Source organism: Oryctolagus cuniculus, chromosome 9, assembly GCF_051225735.1.
Source record: "Oryctolagus cuniculus isolate XC-2025 breed Fujian yellow rabbit chromosome 9, ASM5122573v1, whole genome shotgun sequence".
NCBI lineage: Eukaryota > Metazoa > Chordata > Mammalia > Lagomorpha > Leporidae > Oryctolagus > Oryctolagus cuniculus.
In genome coordinates, this window is record NC_142875.1 from 68,703,814 (window position 1) to 68,722,923 (window position 19,110).

Below are 19,110 nucleotides of genomic sequence, written 5' to 3' on the forward strand. Positions count from 1 at the left end.
GTTACTTGGGAATTTGTTGTGATGAAGATGCATCTGTTTCCGATTATGGAATGGGATTTTCACATCATCCCAGATGTGAGACTTTTCAAAGACTCATGAGCACTTTTTAAAGTGCAACTTTGTGATAAGGGGGGGGAAATGTAGGCAGGGGAGCAGGAAAGTTAATGTTTGTCTGCATTGTGAATTATAGTAAGATTTAAAAATTATCCCAAGTAAGAAAAAGAGAAAACCAGAAAAGGTCCAACAGATGTCATTGGTTCTAAGCATAGTCTGACAAGAGACCACAGGTCGAAGTCAATTCAGAAGAACAGAGGTTGTCAACTGGCAGCATCACCATTAAAACTTGCATGAACCACAGATGCTCCTCCCCTAATCCAGCTTTGTTAAAATAGGCTGCTAGCCAAGTGTGGGCTAGGCCTATGTTTTTTAAAGGTTCTGCAAGGGTTAATAATTACTCAATTCTTATTAAAGACTTTGATTTTATACAAGTATACATGGGGTATCCAAAAAGTTAATAGAAAATGCCCCTTGTGAAAAGACTGCATTAATTTTATACATTTTTTTCCATCAAAATAGCCATACCTTTTGATTCTGTTACTTTTGGAAGTACCTGCATATGGTCCCAAATAACTATATTTGTACAAGTCTGATTTAACCTAGTTTCTTATATCATGGGTTATGTGTTAGTCCCTTTGCTAATGCCAGCTATGTAAAGGATTTTTCTATAAACCATTCTGGAGACACAACCATAAATGGGGGCAGCTGTTGTAAGTATAACTCAGCAATTCCCCTTCATTAATTAGAATTCAGCAGAGTGCTGCCTCTGTTCCAGGGGATAAGAATCTGCTATCCTTTTACTTCATCTCAGTAACTCTTGCTTCTGATAGGAGAACACCACATTATACCATTTGTGAGTCCAGTATTTAAAAGATGCGGTATGCATCGATATAAGTTTACATCCATATTCTTTATTTGGTACTCTGTGTTACTGTATAGTTAAATTACAAATTTATCCACTATTACTATATAGAATTCTGCACATAAAGCCATGCTTATACACTTGATAGGCAAGTCAAATGATTTTTCAAGGTTAATTTTTTTTAAAGATTGTTTTTTTATTTGAAGGGCAGAAATATAGACAGGAGAGAGAAAGAGAGATCTTCCATTCACTGGTTTACTCCCTAAATGGCTGCAACAGTCGGGGCTGGGCCAGGCTGAAGCCAGGAGCTTCTGGGACTCCCACATGGGCGCAAGGGCCCAAAAGTACTTGGGCCATCTTCCTCTACTTTCCCAGGCACACTAGCAGAAAGCTGGATCAGAAGTGAAGCAGCCAGGACTTAAGCACTTATGTGGGATGCTGGCACTGCAGGCAAAGGCTTAACCCCGCCAAGGTTAATTTTTTGACTGTGGATGATTTTTGGTTTTGGTCTGAAACTCAAATCCTGAAGAGAATGCAACTCAACTGTCCCACACTCCTACTCCACTGTGACCTCCCAGGGAAGAAACTGTTTTTTTAATCATTTTTTCCTTAGCACTAAACACAGCATATGTTGAATGGGTAAAAGAAATTTTTAGGGAGCTGGCGCTGTGGCGTAGTGGGTAAAGCCACCACCTGCAGTGCTGGCATCCCATATGGGTGCCAATTCTAGTCCCAGCTGCTCCACTTCTGATCCAGCTCTCTGCTGTGGCCTAGGAGGGCAGTGGAGGATGGCCCAGGTACTTGGGCCCCTGCACCTGCGTGGGGGACCAGGAGGAAGCTCCTGGCTCCTGGCTTCGGATCAACTCAGCTCTGGCCATTGTGGCCGTTTGGGGAGTGGACCAGCAGATGGAGGGCCTCTCTCTCTCTGTTGTTTCTCTTTCTCTCTCTCTCTCTCTCTCTCTCTCTCTCTCTCTCTCTCTTTCTCTCCCTCTCTGTGGCTGCCTTTCAAATAAATAAATCTTAAAGAAAAGAAATTTTTATATCCAAGGATAAACAATCCACAATCCTGTATCCAAAAGCCCCTGAGACCAGATGAAAAGGAATTCAACATTTTTCAGATTTTAAAAAGTGTATAATGGTGCCGGCGCCGTGGCTCACTAGGCTAATCCTCCGCCTTGAGGCGCCAGCACACCGGGTTCTAGCCCCGGTCGGGGCGCCGGATTCTGTCCCGGTTGCCCCTCTTCCAGGCCAGCTCTCTGCTGTGGCCAGGGAGTGCAGTGGAGGATGGCCCAAGTCCTTGGGCCCTGCACCCCATGGGAGACCAGGAGAAGCACCTGGCTCCTGCCTTCGGATCAGCGTGGTGCACCGGCCGCAGCACGCCGGCCGTGGCGGCCATTGGAGGGTGAACCAACGGTAAAGGAAGACCTTTCTCTCTGTCTGTCAAAAAAAAAAAAAAAGTGTATAATGGTGCATAGACTGCATATACTGTTGTCATACAGCACTCTCATTGGGATCTAGGACAGTGCCTTATAGTCCAATGCATTAATATACATAGAGTAAAATATCTAAGTATTTGCACTATGGAGAATAATTAAGGACTAGAAGGAACTCAATTTAAGTCAGGTTTGGACAATCATCAAATTGTTGAAAAGCTAAGAGATTTAAGATAAGGGATTCTGAACCACAATTCTTCATTGATGGTCAGTAATAAAGACAATTAATTATGCACCTACTACATGTCAGGTACTGAACTAGCTGACTCATGTGCATCTCATTTAACATGGGGTTTTTATATCCTCTTGATATAGTGTGTCCCCATTATTCAAACTTTTAATCCACACTATTCAGTTTGGTTTCATTGACCCATTTCATTATTTTTAAAAACGTGATTAAAATGAAATCTAAAACCTCTAACAGTTCTAAAATAAAAGTAGGTGCTTAATAATCATTGTTTGAATGATGAATAAGAGGACCCACAAAGGTGCATTAAAATTTTATTTCTAGGATGCCTGGAGATAACAAAATGTGAAAGAATGTTAAGGCTCTTGGAAAGAGTAGTAAGGCATCACCTGTAATCCACCTTGTTTAAGTACTGAGTTATGGTCCACTTTTGTGTCCTGTTTTCTCATTAAACCAAGGGTTGTGCCTTCCTTCTGGACCACAGCATTGATGAATGCAGGCCTGTGGTAGGCACGAAAGTTAACTGTTGAATTCATAACCCCATGGTTCTCAAATGTTAGTAATTTTAGTAAGAATTGGCAGGGAGCCCACGAGAAATGCGGACTCCTGAGCCTGCCCGCCTCTTGGAGAGACTGATTCAAGTGACCTATGGGACACACCTGGACAAACACCACTCTGATCCCGGACTCGGGCTACATAGCCATGCCTGGGTTCCACACCCACAGGCTGAGGATTTCTCTCCCTATGATCAAAGAGGCCCAGGAGTTGGACTTGGTGACCATAAGTTTCCCCATCCATCAGAATTTACAGAGAAAACTGAATGATCAGATCATGGGAAACAGTTGTTTTTCTACAAATTACAGCCTTAAAAAGACATAAGAAATTACTTCTTTTGTCACCAGCCTTGGAGCTGGAGTGAAATTCACTCCTTTTTGTGTGGATGAAAATGTATCCCTGTTTGGTAAGGAGTATTCTCTTGCAACCAACCTGGGCTGGGCAGTGGAGCTGATGGAAAAAATCACATCCCCACACCTCCCCAACCCCACCCTACCAACAGTTTAGTTTGTCCCCAGACTAAAACAAACAGGCATCTGAGACTAAGAGAACATAATGTGAAAACTATTTAGTGTTGATATCAGGAAAAACAGACTTCATATTTATAGTTCAGATTTTCATTTTATGTTTTAGCTTAATATAAATGTTATTTAAAACTCACAGTGAAGCTGGGTTTTGTTTTGTTTTGAGATTTACATAGGTTTATTAGAGGCAAAGGCCTCCAGCCAGAGCGGCATGGAGGGGGGCTTCCAAGAGAAGAAAAAACCCAAAGTGGGTTTTTTAGTGGGATTTTTAAGTACAATTTTGAAGGAAAAAAAAATTGACAGTCAGATGGGTATTCAGGTAACAGGCAGGGACAAAAACCCATCAAAAGGCCTGATTTACAATTCTCCATCCTGTCTGGCCTGCTAAGGGTTGGATAGGTAATTTGTTTTCACAATAAAAGCTTTGGTTTTATTAATGTATTCTTGTGCCAGTTACCTTAGAAATTAGCATAAAGCCATTGATTAATATTCTCTCCTTGTCAACCTAAACCCTAAAAGTCTAGGGAGGAACCAAACTTTGTTTATACCAAAATTCCTTTTGCTTCCGCTCCATGGATGCCATCATCCTACACTCTGCACAGCCTTAGCTTCATGGGCATGTCCTTCAGAGTGGAGCGCACATGGCCTGTTTGTTTCCTCGTCACAGCCCTCACCACTGCCATGGGGACTAGCGTTTCCCTCACCACCGAATACTCAGCCTTTTTGTGGTGCGTGGTGCCCAGGGGGCACCCAGTAAATGGAAATCTGTGTTCCTGAATCATTAATGCCAAAGGGAGAAGTGGAGGAAAGGCAAGTGGGTACAGGGTTCAATTTTAATCACTGAAGTTCTCTGCACGTTTTCTCATCTAGAAATGGAAATTTTATCTGTCTTGTCTTTAGGGTGAAAATGAGATCATGGATTAAAAAGTGCTTAACATGAATTAATCAAATACTTTATGATATAATTTGAAAACCTGAGCTTGCTGAAACTGGAGATGGGGGATTATATTATGGTATTGTAACTTTTTTGAAGTTAACATTTATAAGACATCCTGGTTTTTAATATAATAATGGCACAAATTTTCTTTGTAGTTTAACTGGAAAAAATAGTGTTTTTGTGTGTGTGTGTGTGTGTGTGTGTTTTTTTTTTTTTTTTTTTTTTGACAGGCAGTTAGACAGTGAGAGAGAGAGAGAGAGAGAGACAGAGAGAAAGGTCTTCCTTCTGTCGGTTCACCCCTCAAATGGCTGCCACGGCCAGCGCGCTGCACCAATCCGAAACCAGGAGCCAGGTGCTTCCTCCTGGTCTCCTATGCGGGTGCAGTGGGCCATCTTCCACTGCCTTCCTGGGCCACAGCAGAGAGCTGGACTGGAAGAGGAGCAACCGGGACAGAACCGGCACCCCGACCAGGACAAGAACCCCGGGTGCCAGCGCCGCAAGCGGAGGATTAGCCTAGTGAGCCGAGGCGCCGGCCAAAAATAGGTTTTTAAATAGGTTATCATTGGAAGGATTAACTTTTTAGGAAACTGTAGGGTGAAACTAGGCTCACCTAATCTCCAGATAGCTGTTATTTTCTCTGTGTAAACACATCTATTTAACTGTATTAGTCCCTTATCAAGATTTTCAGGGAGGGCATTTGGTGCGGTGGTTAAGACATCACCTGGGATGCCCACATCCTATTTCGCACTGCCTGGGTTTGAGTCCTGGCCCTACTTCTGATCCAGCATAATGTTAATGCTGTCCTTGGGGGCAGCAGTTATGAATCTAGTGTTTTGGTGCCTGCCACACCTGTGGGAGACCTGGATGGAGTTCTAGGCTCCTGGCTCCTGGTTTCATACTAGCCCACTCCTGGGCATTACAGGTATTTGAGGACAGAACCAGTAGATGGAAGATCTTTGTCTCTCTGCCTTTCTAAATAAAAATAAAATGAAAGAAAATCTTTATTTAAAAGAGTTTGTTAAATACTATGTTTTTCGTAATTCCTGTTTGTCTTAGAAATTTGAAACTCATCCTTATATAGAAGAAAAAAGAATCTCCAGTAAATCCTTCATATAGAGAGTTTCTTTTTTTAAAATTTTCTCCTTCAGACTACTGGTTTTAAGTACAGCTTTACTTGTTGCAAAAGCTTCAATTCTGCAAACTTTATGTTTATACCTTCTGCCATTTGATTTAAAAATGAGCATGATGTCACTAGCATGGCATTCTTTTTCCCCTCAGGTAAACCGAGAAGGTCAGGAAAAGAACAGCATTTTCTTTAAATCAAAATTTCCCTCATGTATCTTCCAGGCATAGATGGGAAAGTCCATAAAGATTTTTTTTTTAACTTGAGAAAGAGAACTCCCATCTGCTCATTCAGAGAAAAAGACAGTGTAGGGAGAGAGTGTGTGTGCTGTCATCTACTACTTCACTCCCCAGATGCCCAAAACAGCTGGGGCTGGACCAGGGCCAGAGCCAGGAGCCAGGAACTAAATCCAGGTCTCCCACTTGGGTGGCAGGGACCCAGCTACTTGACTTATCACTGCTGTCTCCCAGGATCTGCATTGATGGGAAGCTCAAATCGGGAGCCAGAGCCCAGTATCAAACTCAGGCACTTCTATTTGGGATGTGGGTGTCTTAGCCAGTTTTAACTGCTCAAAGCTTGAACTTTTTCTGAAAGAACAGTTCCATAAAATTTATTTTCTGTGGTTATATTGTTTTATGCTGAGAGAAGATAAATTTGATTGCTGTGAACTGTTATTATACTAAATCCATTAAATGAAAAACTGATTTTGTCATCTGTTAGGTAGTAATTTAGAAACTGTTAGTGGAGCATCAATGAAGTTGACTTAATTCCAGTTATGGTCTTGCAGTGATCTGCCTCTGAGCACTGCCATCTTAGTAGTCTCTATGTCTGAGGTCACTTCTAAAAGTGTGGAAAATTGAATTAAAAAATAAGTCCATTTTGGTTCAAAAAATTTTGAAATCCATGCATTTTTTAAGATTTATTTTATTTATTTGAAAGAGTTATATAGAGAGGTAGAAACAGAGAGAGAGGTCTTCCATCCGCTGGTTCACTCCCTAGATGGCTGCAACAGCTGGAGCTGTGCCGATCTGAAGCCAGGAGCTTTTTCTGGGTCTCCCACGTGGGTGCAGAGGCCCAAGGACTTGGGCCATCTTCTACTGCTTTCCCAGGCCATAGCAGAGAGCTGGATTGGAAGAGGAGCAGCCGGGACTAGAACCGGCGCCCATATGGGATGCTGGTGCTTCAGGCCAGGGCTTTAATGCGCTGTGCCACAGCACCTGCCCCCATGCATAGTTTTTTCATAATAAACATTTTCCATGAACTCTTGTACGCATTATGTATGACTGAGTTGATAGTCGCCCTGTCTGGGTATTGGGTACCTAGTTCCCTTATTTCATACTCAGAAGTATTCATTTTAATACTCTTCTGGAATTAGTGATGTCAAAGATTGCTACTAAATTTATGAAGTATATTTCAATATATGCTTTTATTATGTTTGGAAAAATATTGTTTGGGAAGCAATAGGTCATTGATTTTACTGAATTAAATGACATATATCTTTCAGAGGATCACAAAACAGGAGTTGGAGCAGTCATTTGGGCAGAAGGGACATCTGTAAGTATGAAAGTAATTCTTTAAATATTTAGCCTGGATTTTGTTTAAACATTGTTCAGTTTTCAGTGCATTACATTAAAAATTTTCAGATTTTTGATTAACATATAATACTTATACATTTTTATGGGGTACAGCAATATATCAACACAGATATACAGCATAAACTGACCAAACCAGGCAATTAGCTCTTCCATTTCCTTATCTTTTCATTGTGTTTGGAGCCAGGAAGCTCCTCTCTTCTAGTGTATAATAACAGTGTGCACTGTGTTTTATTGGCCCATTGAGATTAACGTTTTTGTACTGGTGCATTTGTTAAGTCCCACAAACATTTGCTGATTCCCACTATAGTTTTCTAGATAGATTCATTCACTTAGCAAACCAGTAATTGGATGCCTACAGGTTAGACACTGCCAAAGTGAACACTGAGAATATAATGATCACTTTTTATGGCTTTCATTGCCTCATATCCTAATGAAGGAGATGGAGAAATAAAACAGAAATTCATTTAGAAATGTAATTGTATAGGCCGGCGCCGTGGCTCACTAAGCTAATCCTCCGCTTGCGGCGCCGGCACTCTGGGTTCTAGTCCCAGTTGGGGTGCTGGTTCTGTCCTGGCTGCTCCCCTTCCAGTCCAGCTCTCTGCTGTGGTCCGGGAAGGCAGTGGAGGATGGCCCAAATGCATGGGAGACCAGGAGGAAGCACCTGGCTCCTGGCTTTGGATCAGTGCAGCATGCTGGCTGTGGTGGCCATTTTGGGGGTGAACCTATGGAAGGAAGACCTTTCTCTCTGTCTCTCTCTCACTGTCTAACTCTGCCTGTCAAAAAAAAAAAAAAAGAAAGAAAAAAATGTAGTTATAATTGATAACATGAGAACACAGAGGAGGAACCATTGCTCTACTTGGAGAGTGACTCTTCTTAGAGGAAGTAACATTGAATTAATCTTGAAGAATGGATAGGTGCTTGTCAGCGCAAGTTAGGAGGACCAGGAGGAGAAATACAAAGGTAGGGAATGAGAGAGAATATGGAAAATGCGACAGATTTGTTGGGGTCCAGAGAGCTAATGGGAAAAAAACTGGGCTGGACCATGGAGAACCATTTATGCCATGTAAAGAATTTAGACTATAGACACTGTTTTACCCTAGCTTGTAGAAACAAATTGCAAGTCACATATGAAAGGTCTTCAAAAACGTTCATGGAAAATACATATTAATGAAAATAAACTATATATAGATTTCAAAAATTTTTTGCACCAAAGTGAACTCATCTCTTAATTCCATTTTTGCACAAACTTTTTGAAATGCCCTCATACATAATTTTAGATTTTCTAGGAGCCACATTTGAAAAATAAAAAGAAGGGCAGGTGTTGTGGCACACAGGTTGAGATGTAGCTTGGCATGCCTGTATCCCTCATTGGAGTGCCTGGGGTCAAGTTCTACCTCGGCACGGCAGGGTGTCAGGTTAACCCGAAAGAGTGACAAAGCCCCACACGTTAAGGAAGCCAACTCAGATTAAAGATTTTAATGTGGGGAAACCAGGGACACTGTCTACTGCCAAAGGTAGAGGTAGAAGCAGAGGCCCAGATGTCTGGTCACTCCAAGTATTTATTATCAATGGTGACGTGATCAATTAATGGTAAAAAATGTGCAGCTTTGTAGAAACAGGATTTCATGATGGAGGGAGTTAAAACATAGTGAGACAGGAACAATGGGGAGTTTTGGTGTTTACAGGAAGGACTTGTTTGCTTGGAAGCTGGGATTAAGAGAACAATCACAGTGTGGAGAGGTCTTGAGGGGGACTAATTATTAACTGGGGTGAATGTCCCACTTGCTGTTTACTGGAGCCCACGGCATTTCCTCAGCTGCTTCAGCATCATGGCAAGTGACCTTCGCCATTGACGTAACTCAGCTGATCACCTTTGCAATCTGGCCAAGCATGCCTTCAGCAGAATTCAGGCCATACAGTGGTCTCCAGAATCTAGGCCTTGAACAGAATTCAGGCTATGTGGTGGTCCAGGACACTGCTTCTGATCCAGCTTCCTGCTAACGCACTGGGGAGGCAGCATATGATGGCCTGAGTACTTGCATTGCTGTCACCCGTGTGGGAGACCTAGATGGAGTTCCTGGATCCTTGCTTTGGCCTGGCCCAGCCTTGGCAGTTCAGGCATTTGTAGGGCTAGCCAGTGGATGAAATTTCCCACTACCCCATATGTCTGTCTCTCCCCAGCCCCCCATTCTGATTTGACTTTTATATAAATTTGCCTTTCAGATAAATAAGTTAATTTAAACAAAAAGTCAAAAGAGGGATGAGCATTTTGCCTAGCAGTGAAGATGCTGATTAAGACATCTTTATACCATACTGGAATATTTGGGTTCAACTCTTATCTCTAGCTTCCTGCCAGTGTAGACCCTGGGAAGCAGAGGTAATAGCTCAGGTAACTGAGTTCTTGCCACCCACATAGGAGAACCTGGATTGAATCTCTGTTCCCAGTTTTGGCTCCTACTGTGCTCTAGCTGTTGTGGGCATTTGGGGAGTGACCTAATGGATAGGAGCTCTCTTATTCTTGTTCTTTTTATTTCTCTGGCTCTCTCAAATAAATTAAAAAATAAATAAAACAAATGAATTATTTTAAGATGTATTTTATTTAACATAAAATGTGTAAGAATTGTCATTTCAACATGTAATAATGTAAACATTATTAATAAAACATTCTGTTTTTATATTGTCATCAAACTTTTGTGCGTATTTTACATTTACGACACCTCTCAGTTCAGACTAACTACAAGTGTCTAGCCACTTCTGTGTTGACAGTGCAGTATAAGGATTTTTTGTTATAAAAAGATTTTATTTATTTATTTGAGAGGTAGAGTTACAGACAGTGAGAGGGAGAGACAGAGAGAAAAGTCTTTCATCTACTGGTTCACTCCCCAAATGGCTGCAATGGCCAGAGCTGGGCCAATCCAAAGCCAGGGGCCAAGAGATTCTTCCAGGTCTCCCATGTGGGTACAGGGACCCAAAGACTTGGGCCATCTTCTACTGCTTTCCCAGGCCATAGCAGAGAGCTGGATCAGAAGAGGAGCAGCTGGGACTAGAACCGGTGCCCATGTGGGATGCTGGTGCTGGAGATGGAGGATTAAACTTCTACGCCACAGCGCCTGGCCTGCAAGGATCTTGTAAGTGAAGAAATGGTTTGGTCAGATTTACATTATAAAAAATGAAGTGATGTTAGACAGGAAACAAGGAAATTAATATAAGAGATATTTTGAGGACTTGGAGTAATGGAGATGGGTTAGGAGTGTGACGAATGAAGGGATCAGTAGATGTATAGCTGGATAAAATAATGGATTTGATGACAAGTGCTTTCGACAACTGGTTTTCGTGTTTCATAAATTCCTCAGGTTCAGTCTAGCCAATGCATCCTGCAATCAGTTTTTTTTTTTTAAGATTTTATTACTTATTTAAATTTGATAGGTAGAGTTACAGACAGAGGAGAGAGAGAGAGAGAGAGAGAGAGAAAGTCTTCCATCACTTCAAATCACTTCAATGCTATGGATTCTACCTTCAAAATACCCTTTAAAAAAAAGATGTATTTAGTTATTTGAAAGTCAGAATTACAGACAGAGAGGGAGGGAGAAAAGAGAGAGAGAGAGAGAGCTTCCCTCTGCTGGTTCACTCCCCAAATGGCCGAACAGCCAGAGCTGAGTCAGGCCAAATCCAGGAGCCAGGAGCTTCTTCTGGGTCTCCCATGTGGGTGCAGGGGCCCAAGCACTTGGGCTGTTTTCTGCTACTTTCCTAGGCTTTTAGCAGGGAGCTGGATCAGAAGTGGAGCAGCCAGGACTCTAACCACCACCCGTATGGGATGCCTGTGCTGCAAGTGGCAGCTTAACCCACTACGCCACAGTGCTGGCCACCAAAATACCTTTGACTCAAGTTATCTCTGCCCCAAATGTTAATTCCTACTAGAATAGGTTCCTGTGCCAAAAATTTCCATAGCATTCTGCACAACCCACTGTGACACTCATCAGAGTTTCATGGGGACAGGGTCTCTGTGTAGTTACAGCTCTGTTGGCAGCACTGAGCACAGGTCTGGCCTGTGGCTGGAACTCTCATTTGTGTTTACGTGAATGCCTCACAGCCTTTGGCTTAACATCTGCTTCTTACCTACTTTGTGTAGATTTAAGTTTCTAGCTATTTCTAGTTTAGGAATTTGAGGTCAGGCAACCTGGACCTGAATTTTGGTTATGTTACTAACTAGCTTTATGACCTCTGGCCTTATTTTCCTTGTCTGTGAAATGGGGATAATAATAGTACTTTATTGCTTTGAGGATTGATCAAATGAAACAATGCATCTGAAACTCAGCATGATGTTTGATATCTACTGGATGCTCAAGGACAACTTATTGATGTGATAGTACTTTATTTTCAATCCTTTGCTGGCTTACTATGACAACCTGATTTTTTAAAGATTCTACAGTAATGATTTGTTAATACTTTTGAATACTTACAGTATATTGAAATTTAATGAGACTTATACCATATTCTGAACCATTATAAACACTATTATCAAACCATTGATAAAATATTGCATTCTAATAATTGATAAAAACATTCATATTAACAACTAATATGCCATTAACCAAAAAAAAGGGTGAAAGCCACTGATGTAAAAGGTTCTATGATAACATAACGTATACATATAATAGAGGCTGTCAATATTAATGAGTTTAAAAAGTGCATTTTTCATTTCCAAGTAAGTCATAATAGCACATTTTTAGCCTAGCAACAGAGATTGTCTGTTCAAAGTACAATTGAACATCAGGGATATGTTCTCAGAAATGTATCTTCAGGTGATTTTATCATTGGACAAACATCATAGAATATACTTATACAAAGCAAGGTGGCTGTGATGTTGCTAGGTGTTATAACTTAGGGGACCACCATCATGTATGTGTTCTATTTTTTTTTTTTAAAGATTTGTTTGTTTGAAAGAGATACAGAGAGAGGAAAGAGAGGGAGTTTCTACCCACTGGTTCACCCCCAGAATGGCCACTGGGCTGTCAGGCTGAAGCCAGGAGCTGCAAGCTTCTTCTGGGTCTCCATGTGGGTGCAGGAGCCCAAGGACTCGGGCCATCCTCTGCTGCTTTCCCAGGCACATTTACAGGGAGCTGGATCAGAAGTGGAGCAGTCTGGAATCAAGCCAGTGCCTATATGGGATGCCAGCACTGCAGGCAGAGGCTTAACCTTCTATGCCACAGTGCCAGTGCCCATGTGTGTGTTCTATTATTGATCAAAAGGCTGTTATGCTGTGCATGACTGTGTTTTTAACATTTCTGATTTGTTAGCCAGTACCATAGTGCAGAGCATATAGGAAATTAACTCATAATTGAATACCTGCTATTTATGTAATATTCTAACGTGTACTTTAAGGGATAGAAAAGAAGTGTAAAACATGGTTTCTGCTCTCCAAGACTTTATGTTCAGTCTAGGGGTAGTCATCAGAATCAAGTGAAACCATTTGTGGATTAAGCAGGGAGAGTATTTAATTAACTGCTAAATCCCGGCACTGCCTTGAGATTATAGACTGAAGAAGTCATCAGCCTTCTTGGAATTTAGCTTTGACAACACCACATTGCAGTAGGAGGATCTGATAATCATGTTTACTTGATGGCTCAGTTTGTCACAAAAAATTTAATTCATTATACAAATTATGACAGCAAGCTTTAAAAATACCTTGCCACATGCCTTTTCAGAATGTTGAAACTAACTGGGTGGTTTGCTCACTTTCATAGAGGAGTTGTGATGGAACAGGTGCTATGTACTTCGTAGGATGTGGTTACAATGCTTTTCCTGTCGGATCTGAGTATGCTGACTTTCCACACATGGATGACAAGCAGAAAGACCGAGAAATAAGGAAATTCAGATACATAATACACGCAGAACAGAATGCCTTGACATTTAGGTAAGAAATCCTTTTACATGTACTTTATTTATTTTTATTTTTTAAGATTTATTTATTTATTTGAAAGAGTTACACAGAGAGAGGAGAGAGAGAGAGAGAGAGAGAGAGAGAGAGAGAGAAAGTCTTCCATCCACTGGTTCACTCCCCAATTGGGTGCAATGGCCAGAGCTACGCCAATCTGAAGCCAGGAGCCAGGAGCTTCCTCCAGGTTTCCCACACCGGCACAGGGACCCAAAGACCTGGGCCATCTTCTACTGCTTTCCCAGGCCATAGCAGAGAGCTGGATTGGAAGTGGAGCAGCCGGGTTTTGAACCAGCGCCCATATGGGATACTGGCGCCTCAGGCCAGGACGTTAACCTGCTGCACCACAGCACTGGCCCCTATTTTTTTTTAAGATTTATTTATTTATCTGAAAGTCAGAGTTACATAGAGAAAGAAGGAGAGGCAGAGAGAGAGAGAGAGAGAGAGAGAGGTCTTCATCCACTGGTTCATTCCCCAAGTAGCTGCAACAGCCGGAGCTAAGCCAATCCGAAGCCAGGAGCCAGGAGCTTCTGGGCTTCCCATGCGGGTGCAGGGGCCCAAGGACTTGGACCATCTTCTACTGCTATCCCAGGCCATAGCAGAGAGCTGGATTGGAAGTGGAGCAGCCAAGACTCGAACCAGTGCCCACATGGGATGCTGGCACTGCAGCGCTGGCCCCTTACATGTACTTTAAAACATAGCAAGGTTTTTTGAAATTAGTTTTATTTTAGTTGTAATTTATTTTCTTTTTCAAATTCTAAGTAATAATCTTTTCAGAAGTACAACCTTGGTCAAGCTTAATCTGTGCTGCTGGACCTGAGGCTGTTGCCATTGATTTTTCAGGCCTTCCAATTTATTCAAAAAGTCTTTTTTCTCCCTTTTGTCTCTCTCTGTCTCCCCTGTCCCTTCCTCAACCTTCCACCCCACTCAGTATGAAACTGCTTGGAGTTTGTCCTTAGGGCCTTGCTTAGCCTCTCATGTTTTTGTACATCAAGATTTTTGCTTTCTGTATTTATATTTATGAATATATGAGCTTTATTGTGAACCAAATTCATTTAAGGGCTGTTGTTAGAATTATTATTTAAATTATTATTTAAGTAAATTAAATAATTAAATAAAATTGTTAATTTAAATAAATTAAATAAGTGTTAAATAAAATAAAAATTGGGGAAGAGAAAGGGAACTGTAACTCAAAACAGAACTTGAACTTTAGTATATAAATGGAACTTCAGACAGGTGTTAGTTTTAACTACTGATTTCAGTTTTACAAAGAGGTATGTACTGAGCATGCCTGATCTGAAAATCCAAAATAAAAATAACTTTTTGAACACCAACCTGAAACAAAAGTTTCAGATTTTGGAAAATTTCAGATTTCAGATTTATAGATTACAGATAATCAACAGGTAAAGTCTATGCAAATATTCCAAAATCTAAAAAAACTTCAAAATGTGGAACACTTCTGGTCCCAAGCATTTCTTTCTTTTTTTCAAAATTTACTTTTTATGTATTTGAAAGGCAGAGTTAGAGAGAGAGGAGAAGAGAAAGAGAGAGAGTGATCTTCCATCCACTGGTTCACTCCTCAAATGGCCACAATTGCCCAGGGGCCAGGCTGAAGCCAGGAGCCAGGAGTTTCTTCCAGGTCTCCCATATGGGTTCAGGGGCCTAAGTATCTGGGCCATCCTCCACTGCCTTCCCAGGTGCATTAGCAGGGAGCTGGATCGGAAGTGGAACAGATGGGTCTCAAATTGATGCCCATTGGCTTAACCTACCATGCCAAACACCAGCCCCCTGAGCATTTCAAATAACAGATACTGAACCTGTACTTACTTAGAAAGCATTCTTTTCTATCTCCTCTTTTATATGTTTCTTCCTGTTTTTCATTTACTCTGTAATGATACTGAACATCTTTCCAATGGCCTAGAATCAATAAATTAATTTTATTCATAAAAATTGCCATGTTCAGGTTGTACTGTAACATTTTATGGGTTTATATATTTTAAACATTCACTAATTCAGACTTGATGGTTATGTTTTCAGTGTTACAGATGTTTTTAAAATAGTTAAAGTTTAGTGTTTAAATATTTCTGTTTAAAAACTTACCTTTCAGTACCTACCTTCCTGATATTTTGTAAATTTTTATAGATGTCAAGAAATAAAACCAGAAGAAAGAAGCATGATTTTTGTGACCAAGTGTCCATGTGATGAGTGTGTGCCTTTAATTAAAGGTGCAGGAATAAAACAGATATATGCCGGCGATGTAGATGTTGGAAAAAAGAAGGCAGACATCTCTTATATGAGATTTGGGGAACTTGAGGGTGTTAGCAAATTCACAGTAAGTAGATACACATTTTTTTTCTAAGTGTACTTACCATTATGTTGTTTGGAACCTTGTGTATTGTAAATTAGTGACTCCCACCATTTTAAAAAGTTTCGACAGGTTATTGAGTCTATTTTTTATGTGTAGGCACTAACTTCACTGCAAATGTTTAGGCAAGGGTCTCTGCCTTAAGAATTTCTATCTGTATAAAGAGTTGCACATTGACCTTGCATCTTGAGCCATTTGGTGCCATCTGGTGGCTGATAAAAGAAAATTTCTGATCCCCTCGTCCCTCATCCTCCTTTCTAGTTTGGAGGGGTACATGGGGTGAAAATAGTATAAAGATTACTGAAAAGGCAGGGAGATGCACTCACAGACACACACACATCTTATGGAAAAAAAATGAGAGGAAATAGAATTTCATACTTTGTTTCAAAAAATACTGAAGTAATGCACAGAAAACAGAACTTTAACACTTTATACTTCTTTATTATCTAAGTTTTTAAAAAGTCTTTATCTTGAAACAGTATCAAACATACAGAAAAGTTACAAAAACAAAACAGTGAAAATGTTTCCAGAAGTTGACATGCTCCCGGATCACCTGTGTTTCCTCAAATAAGGAATAACCACTTAACAATAGAGTCAAGGCCGATGCTGTGGCGCAGCAGGTTAAGCCGTTGCCTGCAGCACTGGCATCCCATGTGGATGCTGGTTCAAAACCCAGCTGCTTCATTGCCAATCAAGCTCCATGCTAATGTGCCTGGGAAGGCAGCGGAAGATGGCCCAAGTCCGTTGGCCCCTGCACCCATGTGGGAGACCTGGAGGAAGCTCCTGGCTCCTGGCTTCAGCCTAGCCCAGCCCTGGTCCTGCAGCACCTGGGAAGTGAACCAGTGGAAGGAAGATCTCCCCCACTCCCCCGTCCCTCTCCCTCCCTCCATCCCTCCCTCTGTAATTCTGCCTTTTAAATAAATAAAATAAAAGTCTTTAAAAAATTATCATGAATTAAAAAAAGAGCTATAAAAATCAGGACTTTTTTAAAATGTATTTTTAGATTTTTCACTTTACTTGAAAGGCAGAATGACAGAAATCTTCCATCCTCTGGTTTATTCCCCAAACGTCCACAACAGCCAGGATTAATCAAGACTGAAGCTGGGAGCCAGGAACTCCAACCATGTCTCCCATGTGGGTGGTAAGGATCCAAATATTTGGGCCATAACCTGTTGCCTCCCAGGATGTGCATTAGCAGGAAACTGGAACAGATGTCCAGTAGCTGGGACTCGAGCCAGGGACTCTGATATGAGATATGGGCATCCCAACCAGTGTATTAACCCCTGAGCCAAATGGTCACTCCAAAATCAGGAAGTGAACATTGATACATTATTGACATTAATCCAAAGATTCCAAACAAGGTTCATTGGTTCCAATAGTGTCCTATATAGCAAAGGGATTCTGTCCAGAATCATATGTTGCTTTTTATGATTTGTCTAATGATTTAATCTGGGTGTTTAGATGTAACATCTATATTTTAGAATTTGTAGTGAGTAATAAAGCTTTTGGAAGAACTGTCCATAAATTTAAGCTTTACATTCACATTATGTACATCAGTTTGAATCTGGAATGCCTGAACTTATCTATACTGTGTGTATGTATGTATATGCATATACTTATATATAGGGAAAGTGCTGGGTAGTCTATTTTTATATTTAAACCTTTGGGGCTGGCACTATGGAGTAGTGGGTAAAACTACCACCTGCAGTGCCATCATCCTATATGGACACCAGTTTGAGATCGGCTGCTCTACTTCTGGTCCAGCCCTCTGCTATGGCCTGAGAAAGCAGTAGAAGATGGCCCAAGTCCTTGGGTCCCTGCACCCAATGGGAGACCCAGAGGAAACTCCTGGCTCCTGGCTTCAGATTGGCCCAGCTCTGGCTGTTGTGGCCATCTAGATTTTCCAGCAGATGGAAAACCTCTCTCTCTCTCTCTCTGTCTCTGCCTCTCTGTAACTCTTTCAAATAAATAATAAATAAATCTTTAAAACATGTTTTAAACCTTTAAAAATATAATAATATACAATTTCTGTGTGGGTGTGAGTTATAAATTTTTACTGTTTTTTATTTTATCATTTTTTAGAGATTTATTTATTTGAAAGGCAGAGAGAGAGAGAGAGAGGTTGTCCACTGGTTCACTCCCCCAGTGGCTGCAACAGCAGGAGCTGTGCCGATCCGAAGCCAGGAGCCAGGAGTTTCTTCTGGGTCTCCCACATGGGTGGCAGGGGACTTCTACTGCTTTCCCAGGCCATAACATAGATCTAGATTGGAAGTAGAGTAGGTGGAACATCCATGTGGGATGCCAGCATTACAGGCAGCGGCTTTACTCACTATGCCACAGTGTCGGCCTCTGCTCCATTTCTGATCCTGCTCCCTGAAAGCAGTGGAAAATGATCCAGATGTTTGGGCCCCTGCCACCAATGTGGGAGACCCAGAAGAAACTCCTGGCTCCTGGCTTCGGCCTGACCCAGCACTGGCCGTAGTGGCCATCTGTGGAGTGAATCAGCTGTTGGAAGGTGTGTGTGTGTGTGTATATCTCCTTCTCTCTCTCTCACTTGGACTTTCAAAATAAATAAACCTTAAAAAATTTTCAATAATTATACAGTATTCCAACCTATAAACCCAATTTACTTAACCATTCCCATTTCGACACCTGGATTGTTTCTAAGTTTTTGAATTATGAAAATCTTTATGAATACCCTTAAATATAAATTCAGGGTCATTAGTTTTTACTTTGCCAAAATTAATAGATTTAGTGATTTGACTTTTTTTTTTAAAAGATTTGATTTATTTATTTGAAAGGCAGAGTTACAGAGAAGCAGAGAGAGAGAGAGAGGTCTTCCATCCACTGGTTCACTCCCCAAAAGGCCACAATGGCTGGAGCTGGGCTGATCCGAAGCTAGGAGCCTGGAGCTTCTTCCGAGTCTCCCATGTGGCTGAAGCGGCCCAAGGACTTGGGCCATCTTCCATCGCTTAAAGGGCATATGTATCTTGTTTTGTGTGTGTGTGTGTGTATGTGTGTATGTGTGTGTGTACGCATGGTCACTCATTATAGGTCCTCTCTCTTGTGCTAGCTCTAGCTGTCTGTTTCTTTAAGTGACCAGAGAGTTCCAGGTGTCTTGCTTTTTCTAAGGACTTCTTATGCACGATAAAATGCTTATCTGGTGTTGCTTCCCCACGCAAGGCTCAGGATATCGAGTAGTCGATCTGATGAACTGATCCATGCTGTGGAAGAGGCTCCCGGGCAGTTCATACTTGATTGTGTCTCTCTGGAGGGAGTGGCCTAGCAGGGCCCTTGTGGCTAGGTCATTAGTGATGCTGACGGAGTGTCAACCCACACAAGAACGGAGAGCTAGCAGCTGCCGTTTGCACTCTTCTTTTCTGCTGCTCTAGTCTTCTTGATGATACCTACGAGCCTTCAGGCTTCCCTTTCTTTCTGAGTGACTGAGATAGGAAACTCAGAGAGGATACAGATAGC

General features: G+C 41.4%; 1 protein-coding gene across 12 annotated transcripts in view; it reads left to right on the forward strand.

The window, feature by feature from the left end:
• Positions 1 to 19,110, forward strand: part of CDADC1 (cytidine and dCMP deaminase domain containing 1) — a 51,049-nt gene that overhangs the window by 20,944 nt on the left and 10,995 nt on the right. For 11 of the 12 annotated variants that reach the window (XM_002720745.6, XM_089304157.1, XM_089304164.1 and 8 more), the window contains 3 exons: positions 7,243 to 7,292; positions 13,078 to 13,247; positions 15,411 to 15,600. In XM_002720745.6, coding sequence (XP_002720791.2) covers positions 7,243 to 7,292; positions 13,078 to 13,247; positions 15,411 to 15,600 — 410 coding nt within the window. Of the gene's footprint in view, positions 1 to 4,578; positions 4,599 to 7,242; positions 7,293 to 13,077; positions 13,248 to 15,410; positions 15,601 to 19,110 lie in introns of those variants that run through there. The other variant, XM_089304165.1, reaches the window with a different exon arrangement.